Source organism: Protopterus annectens, chromosome 6.part0, assembly GCF_019279795.1.
Source record: "Protopterus annectens isolate FY-2018-M chromosome 6.part0, PAN1.0, whole genome shotgun sequence".
NCBI lineage: Eukaryota > Metazoa > Chordata > Ceratodontiformes > Protopteridae > Protopterus > Protopterus annectens.
Window position 1 is genome coordinate 978,031,434 of NC_056737.1, and position 19,592 is coordinate 978,051,025.

Genomic DNA, 19,592 nt, shown 5'->3' on the forward strand with positions numbered 1-19,592 from the left:
TCAATCATACTGGACAGGTGGATAAGGGAAATTATATCCAGAGGCTACTTTATTCCCTTTCTGGAAATGCCCACAAGGCTGACATCCCACTGTCTGACATTTCCTTCCTGACAAAGGAATGCTTCCTTGAAGGAGTTTCAGAACCTTTTCCAGAAATGAGCCATCCAGAAGATTCCACCACAGCAGAGTGGATCTGGATTTTAGTTTTAGTTCTTTTTATTTCCTAAAAAAAGACAAAGGACCTCAAGCTAACTCTTGACTTAAGTTGTCTGAATTGATTTCTGACAGAGAAGGCTTCCCAGGTGATCTTGGTTCTGCCATGTCTTCAGGCAGAGGACTGGGTATGCTCTTTAGATCGTCAAGATGTCTACCTTCATATAAAAATAGCAAAGGCATCAGGAAGAGTACTGTGTTTCAAGGTAAGAGCCTATCATTGTCAGTTTCAGATTCTGCCTTTCAGACTCATCACAACTCTGTTGGTGTTTGTCAAATGCACATACCCAGTTTCAGTTCATATGTGGCCTTTAGATGTATGGATTTTTCTGTATTTAGATTGGCTCCTACCAGCCTTCACTTTGGAGTGGTTTCTTCTAGTAAGAGTACTTGTACCAGATCTGTCTGTCCTAGGGGATCACACTCAGCCATGGCCAGGTCCCAACTACAGCCTTCTAAAGACACAGGTTGCCAGCTGAATAACTTTGAACTAGGTAGCAGAATTATCCAAAGAGAGGATTTCATCTGTGATCAGAGACATGTCACCAGTGGGGTCCATCAATGCTCAGAGACTTGTATCTAGAGAGAGGATTTCATCAATGATCAGAGGCTTGTATCCAAAGAGAGGAGTTCATCAATGATCAGAGACTTATCCAAAGCGAGGATTTCATCAGTGATCCAAGACACGGCACCAGTGAGGTCCTTCAATGATCAGAGACACTGCACCGGTGGGGTTCCTTCAATGATCAGAGACACGGCACCGGTGGGGTTCCTTCAGTGATCAGAGACATGGCACCGGTGGGGGTTCTTAAATGATCAGAGACACAGCACCGGTGGGGGTCCTTCAATGATCAGAGACACGGCACCGGTGGGAGTCCTTCAGGTTTCAGTTCCCTGAAATAAAAGCCAATGCCAAAGGGCTCTGGTGCAGAGGACTGCAAGCTAGGCGCAGTTATTGAATCCCCAAATGACTTGGTCATAGCCATTTACCCCAGGAAGCTACCACAATGACAATACATACCTGAGAGTTGACTCCCTAGTTTTCAGATTTGGGAACTTAATGGAATGTGACCTGACTTTCAGCCAGCATGTCTCCATTGTCAGAAAGTTCTCCTACATTGCACAGCTTATAAACAAAGGGATTGCGACTAGCTCTAGAGGTGTCATTGTCCCCCTTATATATTTAGCCCTCATTAGGCCATTCATTGAGTTAATGCTCTGTTTGGCATTATCTTTTCAGACACATACAGCAACTGGAGCACCCATAGTGATAGACAAAAGTCTTAAACAGCATGTCCTACATGGACTGTCTCAAGCACTGCCACTGTACTCTGTATCATACAGATTTCTAAGAGATGACTTGTCTAGCATGCAAAGCATCCCCTCATCCAGTACAGGTGGACCTATTACAAATCAACTGACATCAGAAGTATTCGGTTAAGGGATATAAATCTCTTCTGCAGCATCAACAGAATGGTTTGGTGGGGCAGGTCTATCTGTCAGAGGCTCTGGGGCAGACTTCACATAACACACAGCTCATCCCTGTCGATTCGCAAGTGGCCGTATTGCGCTTCAGAATTCTCTAGGTGAAATCCCCCTAACATTGCAGACATATCCATGCTCACTCTATTGGTGTGCAGCGTCTGTACTGTATGACATTGGCAGTGGTATGGTCCCTTAGGTAGGGAAGCTATTGATTCACTACTTTCTTACAGCAGCACACATACCAGAGTCTTCCATTGTGAAAGCAGACAGGCCGAGCAGAAAAATGCTGCTTCCTTTGCAAATGGTTTCCCAATGGTAAGGTAGCCTTTAGCATTTTTCAGATGTGGGAATGACCTTGCTACAATCTTTTTGCTTCATCTCACTGTGCCAAATGTCCACTCTTCTTCAGCATCATTCCCCAGCCAGGACAAGTCATTAAAGGGGGCACTTTCTCCCATGTGTGGCTCTCAGGTCTTCTGTATGTGTTTCACCCTCTTCCACTAATAATCATATTTCTTCAGAAAGTCAGCAATTGCAAAGCACGGACCATCATCATGGTTCTGCTTTTGCCTTGTTCTCCATGCTGTGGCCTTGTGTCAAGAAGAACCCCTTTCTTGCCCAGAGCCCTTCTGCTGATGCATCAGGCTAGTCAGTCACATCCGGACATGCACTCCCCATATCTAACTTTGTGGTTTCTGCACTTCCATTAATGGCCAGGAACCACTCGCTCTCTTCAGATGTTCTGATTACAGGTACTCAGAAGCCTTCAATAAAAAGGGTTTTACAAAGGTGATTGGAAAAAGTTTTTGATTTGGGACAATAAATTATGTTGCCCTTAACATCAGTTTACCTTCCTACTATCCTTAACCTAAGTGGTGTAGCTTTTCAACAAAGGAGCTAGTTGTTTGCCAAGTCCACATGGCAGCCATTTCTTTATTTCAAGATGGTTTTGGTCCACCTGTTTGGCTTTACTTAAGACCTGTAAAGTATTAATCAAAGGAATATTTTATTTCAGAACCACTATGTTAAAACTGCCTCTTTTTGGGATCATAATTTTACACTAGAAAGGCTTACCAAATGACATTTTGAACCATCAGGTTCTGTTTTTCTCAAATTTTTGTCATGGAAAACTGCTCCTTGTGTGGGAGTCACTTCAGCAAATATTTTAAAGCTCCATGCTGTAACCTGTCAATACCTGTATACTATTTTTCACCTGGACAGTGTCGCATGTTGACCTAATCTGTTCTTTATGCCACAGATGGCTATGCAGATGAATTTGAACCCGTCTATGATTACCAATCTTTTCCCTTGGATACACTAATGATAAGTACCAGCTTCATCGTCTGGGTGTGCATAGACAATTGTTTTTGTCTTGACTTTTAAACCAGCTGCAGAAAAGACGAAAAACTGTTTAGTGAACTTTTTCTTTGTCAGAAAATGTAAGATTTCAAAGGTGATCTTACTGAAGTAGTTTTCAGATTGTATAATGCATTGTCACACTTATGCAATTTAGACCTTGGCTACACAACCAAAATATTTTCAGGGTTCAGGTCAGTGTATAATGCCTAATTGTGTAACTTGACTTACCAGTGTCTGCTTCTTGGTCATCCTTGCACACCTTTTCAAACATTATAGCCTGAGTACTCTCACCAGAGCTAAGTCTTAGTTTGGATCAACCATTCTGAAATGCTTGATGGCTTAGGCCAACATAAGTCAGCTGGGGCTCAGTCCAGTGGTTCCAGGGTTTGGACATGACTTGAGAAATACGTAAGTTATATATTTACTAGAAAGCTAGGTTTCTCTGGTCCCTGTTCTGACAATGGAATGACCCTCATGCCTTTCCCCTCTGAAATTGTATCTGTTTAAAGGGACCTGTGGTGAGGCAGGGATTTGCCTTTTTATCTACCTGGAGTCTTGTTTATGGTTATTCCTTTTTGTGTAGTAAGATGGTTGTAGTCTATTACTGTTATCTGGACAGTACTGGTGAAGCAAGGATGTACAGAAATGGGATGAGCTTCAGCTTGGGAGGAGTTCATTGTTGGGCATGGTAGGTGCCAGAGATGACCACTGCAGTGGTTCCAGTGTCTGGACAAAGACTGGAGAGCTGTAATATTCTATTAAATACATAATTTACATATATCCTTTCATCTTTTTTTTTCTCCAAACATCTTTATATCATTTTCACATTTGACAAAGGCAGTCTTACATTTATATGACTAAAAAATGTACAAAATGAAACACTTTTATTGCAAACAGTTTATATCACAGACACCATCAAAACAACTTTAGTTACAATCATTATGCATCACTTATAAACCATCCAGTCAGTCAGTTAAACATCATAAAGGCTTATTCAAATACTGCCTCTTAAACCTCATTCCTGCTCTGCATGTATTGTTCCCACAATTCCCATATGTATATATTTTGAGAATATAGAGGGTAATGCACTAATCATGCTTGCACTTTTAGTCAGTTTAATTTTAAGGAACCTAGAATAGTGATCAACACACAAGTGGTGTATGATGCTTGTAATCGGAAACTGTAAATGAACTCACTCTGCAGCATAGGTGATCTGGTGTTGGATAAGCTAGCATTTTACTTTTCTGATTGATGCTGTGGGGTGCATTATAGATTGTACAGCTCTGTGCTGCATGTATGATTGATGGTGTAGGGTGCACTATAGATGGTGCAGCTCTGTGCTGCATGTATAATTGATGGTGTGGTGTGCATTGTAGATGTGCAGCTCTGTGCTGCATGTATGATTGATGCTGTGGTGTGCATTATAGATGGTGCAGCTCTGTGCTGCATGTATGATTGATGCTGTGGTGTGTATTGTAGATGTGCAGCTCTGTGCTGCATGTATGATTGATGCTGTGGTGTGCATTATAGATGGTGCAGCTCTGTGCTGCATGTATGATTGATGCTGTGGTGTGCATTATAGATGGTGGAGCTCTGTGCTGCATGTATGATTGATGCTGTGAGGTGTATTATAAATGGTGCAGGTCTGTGCTGCATGTATGATTGATGCTGTGGTGTGCATTATAGATGGTGCAGCTCTGTGCTGCATGTATGATTGATGCTGTGGTGTGCATTATAGATGGTGCAGCTCTGTGCTGCATGTATGATTGATGCTGTGGTGTGCATTATAGATGGTACAGCTCTGTGCTGTGCATGTATGCTTGATGCTGTGGTATGCATTATAGATGGTGCAGCTCTGTGCTGTCTGTATGATTGATGCTGTTGTGTGCATTATAGATGGTGCAGCTCTGTGCTGCATATATGATTGATGCTGTCATGTGCATTATAGATGGTGCAGCTCTGTGCTACATGTACAATGCTGTGGTGTGCATTATATGCAGTGCAGCTCTGTGCTGCATGCTATAGTTGCTTTAGCAGTCCAGTTCTGAACTTTGTCACTTGCTTTGTCTTTGCACCCTGCTAGTCTCATATTTGATGTGTATATCCTCACATCTGTTTGGTATCTGTTGTTTTTGACATGTTTTGAACATGAAGCTCTGTATGCATCTTATTTTTTCCTTGAAAGAAAAATGACACTGAATTTTATTCTGTTAATTGATTTTTTTCATAACATCTTTTAATTGCTGCCGTATAAGTTAGCATGAGTGGGTTTTGAAATTTCTTTTTACACCTTTTCTGTCACTGGTAGCTTTCATCATTATCCAAAGATTTTGTAGTTCTTATGCCAGTTCTTCAAAGTTAACATCACTTGACCCTTCCTTTCACTCTATACACAGCTGCTACTGGGAGTAAATACAGTGGCATGGAAACCAGATGTTTGAATTACAAGTCAGGTTGCCTTTCCATGTGTCTGTCTGTCTGTCTGAATAAAGCACAGTGTGGGCAAGGGGTGTATGGGGGAGGCTGCTCTGATATCGTTCCTAGCAGAACAAAAAGATGTGGTTGAGAAAGGCACAATAAGTAAAGTATACAAAGTACTGCATGAAAACAGTAATGAATTGGAGATGATGGGAGGAAAGATTATGACACAGTTTACAAATGAAACATGTAAAGTGATTTTTAAGACTTCTTGGTATGCATGTCCAAGTGATTTAGGGTATTTGCATGGAATGAGTACACAGTTGCTCTTGTACTCTTGTGTTGACTTTAGATGCTTTCCCTCAAGTGGCGAGTAAATGTTCGAGATGTGATGAGAATGACAGAGGGAATTGGGCACACATTTTTTTTCCAGAATGTGGCGTTCATTCAGGTTAAGGACTGTGTACCGAATGTTCTGAAAGAATTGTTAGAATGATGTATTAAAGAGGTGATGATGATGAGCTCGTTTCTAGATTTAGAACTGACATCGTAAGGCTTTGCTAAGTATAGTATTAGTGACAGACAAACTGTGATTACATGAAAGTGGAAATCAAAGAATATTTAAAGAAGCAGACAGTATGTGGGGGGAGGGGTAACACAGTGACACTGGAGGCTAAATTCTCCCATACAAGAGCATATCAGGTTGTCAAAACCACACACACAGTGCACACACAGACTGTGTGCTGAGGCACTTAAAAGCAATCTTCGAAACAACAAAGATTGCCTAGACTACCTGTTGTCAAAGCTATGCGTCAGCAAGCCCAAAGAAGCTCAGAATAAACACCTAACACCACACATACGGTCAGTGGAGGCCCAAAACACTAAGCCTCTAAGGCAAGCAAACACACTTCCCAGGATGGTCGTCATAGGGAACTCCATTGTAAGATATAGTGACGAATGTCTAACTAGGCTAAACAGGGAGTAGATAACTGTTGCTTATCTGGAACCCGACTCTGCCAGATCACACACGCACTCAAGTCATTACTCCACAGATACCAGTAGGATTTCATCATAGTCCATTTAGTTGCAAATCATCACAGCTAAACCTCAGAGTGTTACTGCTCATTGTCAGCAGCCTTTAAAAAAGTAAATAAATAAAAAAAAACTACAGTCCCACTAAGCCCATCTCACACTTGAGAATGCAGATATCTGTGCAGTTTAGAGAGAATACCCCAGCAGTGCAAGATTTCAGCATCTTCCACACTTTTAGACCAGCAGCTGCACAGACAAGGGCGAAAGGAGGAGGGGCCTGAATATACATCAGTAACAAGCACACCTCTAGGTTGGTCAAAAAATATGAAGGAGCTCCTCCAAGTGCAGAACACCATAGATAAATCTGCATACTATTTCCTAGCCAGATACGGGTCAATTTCCATGTCCCACAAAGCTCAAAATGCATACTTGGACCTACTGGAGACACTTGCATCCAACCTACCACTCTACTTTTGTGAAACTTGAATTACCCCTCTTTAGAGTGGAATTCTACATGGGCTCACATTTACAGATCTAGATTCCTGGACTTTGCAAATACAAACACCGTCGACCAAATAGTGAATATGCCCACTAGAGGCTGCGCCATACTGGACCGTGTGCTTGAAAATATTGGAGAACACTGCACCCCCCCCCCCCCCCTTGTCTCATCCTTTCTGGTAAGGTTTGGCCATAAAGCTGTTTCTTTTGATGTCAAAATCAACTCCATAATCCAATTAAAACCAGCAACAGTTAGGGGCTATTCCTAGGCAAATTATCATTTATTCAGTGATGATTTTGTCAAAATTCAGTGTTCCTCCAAATCCAGAAAACAGAACAGCCTTATTTAACTGGAGTCTTGTAACAGACTTTGTGCCATGTGAATAGAGGACTAAGATGGCCATCCTTCATAAGGGCGGACTTTCAACAGATCCTGGAAACTACAGACATGGTAGTCTGACTAGTCTTATTTGCAAGGCCATGGAAAGAATTGTCATGGCAATTAAGGACAAGGACATAGGAGAACTCCAGACACTGGACCCATTCCAGTTTGACTTTGTCAGATGAATGTCTTAACTTACTGAATCTGGTAGTCTTCTTTGAAAAGGTTACTATGTCAGTGGCTGAGGGGAAAATTGAGTATACTGCCTATCAAAATCTGGCAAAAGCATTTGATACTATACCCTTCTCTGGCATTGTCAACAAACTTATGGAACTAGGTATAAACCCCTTTATAACACTCTGGATAGCTATCTGGTTGACTGATGGGACCCAGGAGGTTACAAACAGTGAGGACATCGCCACAAAGAGGCCGGTCACCAGTGGAGTCCCCCAGGGCTGTGTGCTGGGCTGACTTCTCTTTGCATTTACTTCTTGGATGTCAGAGGCCTTTGGTTAAACAAGTTTGTGGATGATTGTAAACTGGAACACTCGATGAATACCTCCAAGATGAGAACACCTTTCAGGAAAGTTTGAAACAGACAAATGCTCTGTGTCAAAGCTATGGCTTGAAAAAAAAAACTCCATACCAATAAATGCATTGTAGTACCTTTTGGGAAGTCTGACACCCTGGGTAAATACATTGTCAATAAAACATCCTTAAAAGTTGATCCACTAGTCAGGGATCTGGGAACTCATGTAGATAGTAACCTAGCCTTTGACCAGCATGTGTCCAAGCTAGTAAGAAAATCCTTCTGTGTTGCTCATCGTATAAGCCAGGGCATGGCATCTAGATCCAGAGAGGTCATCATACCACTGTACTCTGCCCTCATCAGACCTGTCATAGAGTTTAATGCCCCCTTCAGTATGTACCTGACCAGGCACATGCAGCAGCTGGAATGTGCACAGTGGTTCCTTCTAAAAATAGTACAGGTAGTAAACGCACTGTCCTACACTGCTCAAAGCCTTGTCTCTTTACTGTATACCATACAGACTTCTGAGAGATGAGCTTTGCCTGGCATCCCTGGACCCTGTTTTGATTAACCTTTTGCACATCCGTAAAATAAACAGCATCAGAACTGCTAGATTAAAAGACCTACACTCTGAGACGTAAATAGAACATGTTGGAGAGAGAGCGAGAGTGAGCTCCCGTTCTCTGGAACAGGCTCCCGATCCATGTGAAGCAGAGTTCCTCTTTTTCCCTATACAAGTGCAGCTTGGACCACTGGGTGGATAATTGGAAATTCACCCTTGGACTGGCTTCTGTCTTTCTGATGGACAGAGGCAGTAAAATCGCCACCTGTGTAATTCAAATATAAATCATATTTGTGGGTCTCGTTTAGGTTGCATGGCTAGGCTTAAAAGGGCCCTAATGGCCTTTAGCCTGGTGTGCACCTATGAACTTGTAAAGATTAAACCAAATGTAAATAAAGGAAATAAAAGACAAGGGTGACAGGGTCATTAAAAGGCTGAAGAAGTATATTTCATAAAAATTAATTGTGCGTTTGGGAGCAGTGTGTACAATGTGCTGAAGTAGATGATTTGGTAGGCTGGTAGGAGCTGGAAGGATGGAAGTATGCTGTGAGGGATTTTTGTTGGTACAGTGCTTTTGTACAGTAATGGAAAGTGATGATCAGATTTATTTTTCATTATTACAATATCTGAACTCATGTTGCAAGTCAATGTGTCATTTGTGGGTCTCGTTTGGGCCGCTAAATGAAGTGTCTAATAAAATTGTAATGTCCACATCTGTTTTCAAAAAACATTCTAAAAAATATTTTCTTCTGACTTAATTTGATTCTTTTAACACGTGCCAGTGCTAAGTGCATGCAGCACCTTTCCTTTCTTTTTACACTTTAACATAATATTTTATTTATTTATTTTCCCCAAGCCTCAACTTTTTTCACAAACAAATTTTCTTGTATTGACATTTATTTTTATTCTGGATACCTCCATCTGGTTGTTTATCCTTGCATAATAACTGCAAACTTCTGTCCTTACATAAGTTCTGTAAACCCCTAATCTGAATCGTATTTTTCATGTCCTGTTTACCTGATCATGTTCTCTGTATGTATATCGCATCTGCCCATTTTTATTTTGTTCATCGTCATGTTGCTATGTATCCTGCTAACAATCCTAGCCACCTGTTTATGAGATTACATTTTATTTACCAGTATTTGAGGCATTCCCCCATGGAGCTCTTCTGTGTTTGTACTGTAACTTCCAGTGGATGAGGCTTGAGCCTTTAATAAAAGATTATTGCTTCATATTTCAAATAAATGCTTATATCTATAGAACCATAAATGTTACAAGAAAACAGTAGATGGCAAACTATTCAGCACAAGGTATATTTTACACTAGTTAATATTCCAAAATTTCATTAAACAATCTAGTTAGAAATTCCACTGCCATTTCTCCTAAGCACCTCCATGCTTCCATTGGTATGTCATCTGGGCCAACAGTCTTTCCATTCTTCATCCTCTTCATAGCTGCCCTTACTTCCTCCTTGCTAATCTGTTTCACTTCCTGATTCACTATCCCCACATCATCCAACCTCTCTCTCTCATTCTCTTCATTCATCAGCCTCTCAAAATACTCTTTTCCATCTACTGAACACACTCTCCTCTCTTGTGAGTACCTTTCCCTCACTATCCTTTATCACCCTTACTTGCTGCACATCTTTTCCCAGCTCTGTCCCTCTGTCTAGCAAATCGGTACAGGTCCTTTCTCCCTCTTTAGTGTCCAATCTCTCGTGACAACTCTCCATATGCCCTATCCTTAGCTTTTGCCACCTCTCTCTTTGCCATGCGCCTCATCTCCTTATACTCATGTCTACTTTCTTCATCTCTTTGACAATCCCACTTCTTCTTCGGCCAGCCTCTTCCTCTGTATACTCTCCTGTACTTCCTCATTCCACCACCAGGTCTCCTTGTCCTCCTTCCTCTGTCCAGATGTCACACCAAGCACCTTTCTAGCAGTCACCCTTACTAGTTCTGCTGTAGTTACCCAGCTATTCGGTAACTCTCCACTGCCTCCCAGTGCCTGTCTTAACTCTTCCCTAAACTCCACTTCACAATCACCCTTTTTTAACTTCCACCATTTAATCCTTGGCACAGCTTTCACATTCCTCCTCCTCTTCTTGATCACCAACGTCATTCTACATACCACTAATCTATGCTGCTTAACTACACTTTCACCTGCCACCACTTTACAGTCTCCAATCTCCTTAAGACTGGCCCTCCTACATAGTATATAATCAACTTGTGAGCATCTTCCTCCACTCTTGTACGTCACCCTATGCTCCACTCTCTTCTTAAAATACATATTCACCACAGCCATGTCCATCCTTTTCGCAAAATCCACAATCATCTGACCTTCTGCATTCCTCTCCTTAACACCATACCTACCCATCACTTCCTCATCCCTCTGTTCACTTCACCAACATGCCCATTAAAGTCCGCTCCAATCACTAGTCTCTCACCCTTGGGTACACTCACCACAACTTCATCCAACTCACTCCAAAATTTCTCTTCTCTCCATCGCACACCCAACTTGAGGAGCATATGCACTAACAACATTCATCATTACACCATCAATTTCGAGCTTCATAAACATCACTCGGTCAGACACTCTCTTCACATCTAAAACACTCTTGGCATATTGTTCCTTTAGTATAACCCTACCCCATTTCTCCTGCCATCCACACCATCATAAAACAATTTGAACCCGTTTCCTAAACACCTGGCCACTTCCTTCCATCTGGTCTCTTGCACACACAATATATCAACCTTCCTTCTCTCCATCATATCAGCTAGCTCTCTTCCTATACCAGTCATACTGCCAACATTCAAAGTTCCTACCCTCACTGCTACACTCCTAACCTTCCTCCTATCTTCCTGCCTTTGGGCACGCTTGCCCTCCTCTTCTCCTTCGCCAACAGTAGCCCAATTTCCGCCAGCACCCTGTTGGCTAACAGTACTGGTGGCGATCGTTGTTAACCGGGCCTCGACGAACCGGTATGCAATTATGAAAAGTTCTCCGCATCAGTAATTTTTGGCAGAAGTTTTCGCGGATGCCCTTCCTGGCGCAACCCTCCCATTTATCCGGGCTTGGGACCGGCACAAAGAAATGCACTGGCTTGTGCATCCCCAGTGGCTGGGTTAAAGATTGCCTAGACTACCTGTTGTCAAAGCTATGCCTCAGCAAGCCCAAAGAAGCTCAGAATAAACACCTAACACCACACATACGGTCAGTGGAGGCCCAAAACACTAAGCCTCTAAGGCAAGCAAACACACTTCCCAGGATGGTCGTCATAGGGAACTCCATTGTAAGATATAGTGACGAATGTCTAACTAGGCTAAACAGGGAGTAGATAACTGTTGCTTATCTGGAACCCGACTCTGCCAGATCACACACGCACTCAAGTCATTACTCCACGGATACCAGTAGGATTTCATCATAGTCCATGTAGTTGAAAATCATCTCGGCTAAACCTCAGAGTGTTACTGCTCAATGTCAGCAGCCTTTAAAAAAGTAAATAAATAAAAAAAACTACAGTCCCACTAAGCCCATCTGACACTTGAGAATGCAGTTATCTGTGCAGTTTAGAGAGAATACCCCAGCAGTGCAAGATTTCTGCATCTTCCACACTTTTAGACCAGCAGCTGCACAGACAAGGGCTAAAGGAGGAGGGGCCTGAATATACATCAGTAACAAGCACACCTCTAGGTTGGTCAAAAAATATGAAGGAGCTCCTCCAAGTGCAGAACACCATAGACAAATCTCCATACTATTTCCTAGCCAAATACAGGTCAATTTCCATGTCCCACAAAGCTCAAAATGCATACTTGGACCTACTGGAGACACTTGCATCCAACCTACCACTCTACTTTTGTGAAACTTGAATTACCCCTCTTTAGAGTGGAATTCTACATGGGCTCACATCTACAGATCTAGATTCCTGGACTTTGCAAATACAAACACCATCGACCAAATAGTGAATATGCCCACTAGAGGCTGCGCCATACTGGACCTTGTGCTTAAAAATATTGGAGAACACTGCACCCCCCCCCCGTCTCATCCTTTCTGGTAAGGTTTGGCCATAAAGCTGTTTCTTTTGACGTCAAAATCAACTCCATAATCCAATTAAAACCAGCAACAGTTAGGGGCTATTCCGAGGCAAATTATCATTTATTCAGTGATGGTTTTGTCAAAATTCAGTGTTCCTCCAAATCCAGAGAACAGAACAGCCTTATGTAACTGGAGTCTTATAACAGACTTTGTGCCATGTGAACAGAGGACTGAGATGGCCATCCTTCATAAGGGCGGACTTTCAACAGATCCTGGAAACTACAGACATGTTAGTCTGACTAGTCTTCTTTGCAAGGCCATGGAAAGAATTGTCATGGCAATTAAGGACAAGGACATAGGAGAACTCCAGACACTGGACCCATTCCAGTTTGGCTTTATCAGAGGAATGTCGTAACTTACTGAATCTGGTAGTCTTCTTTGAAAAGGTTCCTATGGCAGTGGCTGAGGGGAAAATTGAGTATACTGCCTACCAAAATCTGGAAAAAGCATTTGATACTATACCCTTCTCTGGCATTGTCAATAAACTTATGGAACTAGGTATAAACCCCTTTATAACACTCTGGATAGCGATCTGGCTGACTGATGGGACCCAGGAGGTTACAAACAGTGAGGACACCGCCACAAAGAGGCCGGTCACCAGTGGAGTCCCCCAGGGCTGTATGCTGTGCTGACTTCTCTTTGCATTTACTTCTTGGATGTCAGAGGCCTTTGGTTAAACAAGCTTGTGGATGGTTGTAAACTGAAACACTTGATGAATACCTCCAAGATGAGAACACCTTTCAGGAAAGTTTGAAACAGACAAATGCTCTGTGTCAAAGCTATGGCTTAAAAAAAAAAAAAAAACTCCATACCAATAAACGCATTGTAGTACCTTTTGGGAAGTCTGCCACCCTGGGTAAATACATTGTCAATAAAACATCCTTAAAAGTTGATCCACTAGTCAGGGATCTGGGAACTCATGTAGATAGTAACCTAGCCTTTGACGAGCATGTGTCCAAGGTAGTAAGAAAATCCTTCTGTGTTGCTCATCGTATAAGCCAGGGCATGGCATCTAGGTCCAGAGAGGTCATCATACCACTGTACTCTTCCCTCATCAGACCTGTCATAGAGTTTAATGCCCACTTCAGTATGTACCTGACCAGGCACATGCAGCAGCTGGAATGTGCACAGTGGTTCCTTCTAAAAATAGTACAGGTAGTAAACGCAATGTCCTACACTGCTCAAAGCCTTGTCTCTTTACTGTATACCATACAGACTTCTGAGAGATGAGCTTTGCCTGGCATCCCTGGACCCTGTTTTGATTAACCTTTTGCGCATCTGTAAAATAAACAGCATCAGAACTACTTGATTAAAAGGCCTACATTCTGATTGAGACGTAAATAGAACATGTTGGAGAGAGAGCGAGAGTGAGCTCCCGTTCTCTGGAACAGGCTCCCCATCCATGTGAAGCAGAGTTCCTCTTTTTCCCTATACAAGTGCAGCTTGGACCACTGGGTGGATAATTGGAAATTCACCCTTGGACTGGCTTCTGTCTTTCTGATGGACAGAGGCAGTAAAATCGCCACCTGTGTAATTCAAATATAAATCATATTTGTGGGTCTCGTTTAGGTTGCATGGCTAGGCTTAAAAGGGCCCTAATGGCCTTTAGCCTGATGTGCACCTATGAACTTGTAAAGATTAAACCAAATGTAAGTAAAGGAAATAAAAGACAAGGGTGACAGGGTCATTAAAAGGCTGAGGAAGTATATTTCATAAAAATTAATTGTGCATTTGGGAGCAGTGTGTACAATGTGCTGAAGTAGATGATTTGGTAGGCTGGTAGGAGCTGGAAGGATGGAAGTATGCTGTGAGGGATTTTTGTTGGTATAGTGCTTTTGTACAGTAATGGAAAGTGATGATCAGATTTATTTTTCATTATTACAATATCTGAACTCATGTTGCAAGTCAATGTGTCATTTGTGGGTCTCGTTTGGGCCGCTAAATGAAGTGTCTAATAAAATTGTAATGTCCACATCTGTTTTCAAAAAAACATTCTAAAAAATATTTTCTTCTGACTTAATTTGATTCTTTTAACACGTGCCAGTGCTAACTGCATGCAGCACTTTTCCTTTCTTTTTACACTTTAGCATAATATTTTATTTATTTATTTTCCCCAAGCCTCAACTTTTTTCACAAACAAATTTTCTTGTATGGACATTTTGTTTTATTCTGGATGCCTCCATCTGGTTGTTTATCCTTACATAATAACGGCAAACTTCTGTCCTTACATAAGTTCTGTAAACCCCTATCTGAATCGTATTTTTCATGTCCTGTTTACCTGATCATGTTCTCTGTATGTATATCGCATCCGCCCATTTTTATTTTGTTCATCGTCATGTTGCTATGTATCCTGCTAACAATCCTAGCCACCTGTTTATGAGATTACATTTTATTTACCAGTATTTGAGGCATTCCCCCATGGAGCTCTTCTGTGTTTGTACTGTAACTTCCAGTGGATGAGGCTTGAGCCTTTAATAAAAGATTATTGCTTCATATTTCAAATAAATGCTTATATCTATAGAACCATAAATGTTACAAGAAAACAGTAGATGGCAAACTATTCAGCACAAGGTATATTTTACACTAGTTAATATTCATTTGATTCTAGAAATAAGTCACAATAAACACGGTAAGTATTAATTTTTGTAATTTTGTATAACAATCAAAATGTCAGTAACCATTCGAACACGCACACTCTCAACAGCATTTTCTTCATATAGCTTTGAGTTTTTGTATGAGGCAAAGCATCTTAGTCAGTTGATTGCTCAGACATTTTGAGAAATATAAACATCGTTGTAATGCAAATAAATAGCATACAAATAATCCGTTATCTTTAGCTATGCCAGAAAGAAGCTGGATAATGCTAAAGTTATGTTTGACATCGTGTAACCTTTGAGATTCTCTTTCTATTACATTGTATGTAGCATGGTTTGGAATTATTATTGTAAATATGAACAAGTCATATTTGATGCTTAGAAGCATTGGTATGATTTAACTGCCAGAAATGCCTGGAGGTATCCATCCAACCAGAACCCCTTTTTCCCCACTTTTGCACCTGGGGTCAGGGTGTCGCTTCAACAGTGACAATCTAGAGCCAAGGTTTACACCACAGGTGGCTAGCCCTGCTGCAGTAGTTCTTCCACACTACACATTCACACCTGTGGCAGATTTAGTGTGTCCAGTCCACCTACTGCATGTGTTTGGAATGTGGGAGAAAACCGGAACACTCTGAGGAAATGCACACAAATACGGGGATGACTTGCAAACTCCACACAGATGGCACCACAACCAAGAATCGAACCCGGAACCTCTTACTATGAGGTGACAACACTATCCACTGTGCTACTGTGGAGGCATCGCTAGGCTTTAATGAGTTAGTACTGCATTATTGCATTTGTGAATCTAATAGAAGAGAGTCGGAGCTGCACTTCTCGCATTTATATATGTAGCTCTGTCACTCTGCAGAGGTGTTACAGCCATCTGAGCCCTCTACTGGGTACCTGTTGAGTGGCATTGTTTTTTTTTAATTCCAGAGAAATACCCTCTCAATATTCTACTCTCCTTTGTCGAGAATGAGCATCTTGGCAGTTTTATGATTTAGATATTTGTGGAGCTCATATTCATTGTTCATACAGAGAAAATTTCTGCTGGCTGTTAAGGCCACTAACTATTAAAAGATGTGTTCACCCTGCAGTCTTAACCCCCCCCCCGTGTGTGTGTGTGTTTTCTACCAGTGGAGTCCCACTCGTAGTCCTTAATCTCATGTTGGTGCTGAATTCCTTCTGCTTTTAGTAATTCTCATTCTATTGTGCAAATAAACAGTAAGGCATGCATTTCAGTTTTACAGCTCTGGCACTGTTGTCAGCTGAATTTTCATTTGCACTGTTGATGCAGTTTCCTTTACATCTAGAATTGTGTTCACACTGAGTTTTTGTATATACCTTGATTAGCCTATTTTTGTTTTTCTGATTAGGTATTCCTCTCAGCCATGTGAAGTTGTGTTAGACTGTGGACCATATGTAGACAAAAGTGGGCTGTATGATACACTTTTATATGAACTAGATGAAGCACTTAATTTTCTTAATGACTGCAATGTACCTGCACATCCAGATGATAGATCCCCAATGTTAATTTCTAAACAGGTATGCCAGCTTTTAATATTACCATAACTGTATTTTTTCATTGATTATTTTTCCTTGTTTTTGTCCAGCAGAATGAAAATTTGAACTACAGAAGTAATATTTGCATGTGAAGGTGCAAAATTTCATATTGTAGTTGCTTTTGCTTTTTGTATTTTCCAAGAGCCTGTGGATTCTGTCTTGTGGAGAACATTTCCAGACAGTTAAACATAAGTGTATGCCTGTTTCTACACAGGAAGTCTCTTGCCTTGGCTTCAATACTGATTACTTTTCTAAGGCTGTAATTCATCTGTTTTGTTTCTGTGGATTTATAATGTGACCTGAAATAACTGTGTTCATAGCTTTAAAAGTCTAATATTAATTGTACATACTTTTGAAACTTAGTTGTCTGATCTAGTGTGATTTCCACCCTCTGATAATTTGATACCTGTGCTGAAGGTTGTCCTTTGGCATTCATCTGTTTGCCTTGTTTTCATATCAGTGCATTTATCCATCCTACAGTGATAGATATTTTATAGGAAGGTAGTATCTGTAGAGCTTTGCTAGTGAGCAATGCACCCCTGTGATATCTTCTTTGGACCCGCGGGATACATTCGTCTCTGGTGTCAATCCTGCGAGTCAGTGTATTCTCCTCATGTGTTTGCAGCTGTTCCTCCACCTCCACCCATTCCAGTCAAGTTTCACTTTTTTTTTTCCCTTCGAAACTCCTGCTGATGTTCATTGTGTTTCACTGTTGCAGTCATCACAATTGGGTTATCCTGCTGGCAGACAGCCCTCAGTCGGCCAGAATTCCAAAGTCTTGGTCCGGTGTCGGCTGCTGTCGCTTCTTCCCTGACGTCAGTGCGCCAGGGGTATTTAAATTGCAGCCGATGCCATTTTCTTCAGTCTTTCTTGCCGCGCGGTGCCCGAAGCAAAGCAGTTCACAAGTGCCGGTTGGCCGACTCCTGAGATTTTCGTGTTCGAATTTCAGATCCGAAGTCTTCATTTAAAGCTAAGTACCCCATTGGGGAAACTTTTTTCTTGCTCCAGACCAATGTCAGAAAAAGTTAATAATTGTATTTCTTGTGGGAAGCAAATACCTCATAAGGACTTTCATTCTTACTGTATTCCTTGCCTAGGCCCTGACCACGACGTTGCTAGTTGTCGGTTTTGTGCTAGATTTATCCAACGCAGTATCAAGCGTCGGTACGATTTTGCTTTTCATTACTTTGGAAGATGATTTAATTATATAGTGTCGTCGGATAGCCATCCGACTACTGGAATTCACAAGAAACACAGAGAAAAAGAAAGACAGGCCTCTGAGGTCCAAAACAGATGATATTTCACCGAAGCCAGCTGCCGGTTCGTCGGTCCTCAGTGAGGCTCTTTCTCAGCCCCTGACGTCCGCCATTTCTGAACTGCAGGCCAATACTGACTCCCACGAGGAGACGACCAGGCCGCTAGAAACTCAAGGTACAGGACCTTCGGAACGACTTCAGTTTCAAAGGCAAAGACTAAAGCACCTTCAAAGACAAAGAAACAAGTACAGCAGTTTTATGACCAGCCATCCAGGCCTAAAAAACAGATGCTCAAGATGGCTGAAGATTTGCTTTCTCTGATCAGGAGATCACATTCCCCTCCAGATAAGCGGCCTAGGCAAGAGCCTGATTATGATTCTTCTGATCAGGTTTCAGTTTCTTCTGATTCCTTCTCTTTTCAGGAATACTCTATTCCTCTCTTTGAGGATTCTGATGCTGAAGAATCTATCCCTTCAGCCTCTCCACCTGAGGATTACTCTTTTGTGGAAACTTTTTAAAACTTTCATGTTTTGCTTGGTCCATTGAAGGTGGATATCTATACCATTTGGATTGTTTTAATAGAAGTGGTGCAGTGAGGGCGTGTTCATTTGTTTCAGTTTTTTTCTAGTTTGTTTTTTGTGTTTGAACATTTCCACTGGGGAAGCCAAGATTTCTCATAATCTAAAAAGAGGTTCAGAGACTTCCTTTTACTGCCACAACACAGACCCCTAGCTATCCCTCCTGTGTTAGACATTGTAGATTATGTGTTTTCAAAGTCCAGTATGACCCCTGATTCTTTACCTCTGGCTCCTTTTAAACCAGATAGATATTACAGAGTTCCAGATTCACACAAATTCCTTTTCAAAAACCTTGCTGCAGACCAAGAAACTATCTCTCAGGGTCCCAAAGGGGTCAAGGCTGCCTCTGCATAAAACCCTATCCCCGCCGGCAAGGATTCTAGGGCTCTAGACAGATGGGGGAAAAAGATTTATACTTCTGCCACCTTGGCTATAAGAGCTTTAAATTGTCAATTTCATATGCTGAAATATCAACAATATCTTATGTCACTGCTTAAACAGAAAATGTTGACAGTTAATGAATGTGCAGAAAATAAAGAAATGCAGGATTTATTGCATGCAACTGAGCAAGTTGGAAAGCATACTTTGCAATGTTGTTTTGATTCTCTGGAGGCCTCATGCAGGGCTGCTGTAACAGGTACAGTCATTCGTAGGCATGCTTGGTTAAAGGAACAAAGTCTACCTGATCATGTTAAGGCAAAATTATTAGAAGCTCCTTTACAGTATGATACTTTGGTGTAAAAGCAGAAGAGGTGTTAAAGAAAAAGGAAGACAAAGCTAAATCTATGCAAACAGTCAAGGATTTCTTACAGGTCCAACCTCCAAAGTTCAGCAGGCACTGGCCCTGAAAAAAATGGTCCTTTCCAGTTTCAGACAGACCACAAAGAGGTAGATGTAGGTGCCCTAGAGGGAGATCTCAGCCCCAAAGCTCGTACAGGCCTAAGCAGTGGAATGCATCTACTCCCAAGAGGGGAGAAGATAAATCACAGCCATATAGGAAACCGTCCCAGTGACGTCCCTCTGTC

At 41.6% G+C, this 19,592-nt stretch overlaps 1 protein-coding gene across 1 annotated transcript in view; it reads left to right on the top strand.

The window, feature by feature from the left end:
• Positions 1-19,592, top strand: part of DICER1 (dicer 1, ribonuclease III) — a gene marked incomplete in the record, with an annotated part of 1,877,097 nt that overhangs the window by 343,707 nt on the left and 1,513,798 nt on the right. Inside the window, 1 exon segment of the mRNA XM_044074618.1 lies at positions 16,547-16,715. Within this exon segment, the coding sequence (XP_043930553.1) occupies positions 16,547-16,715 (169 nt within the window).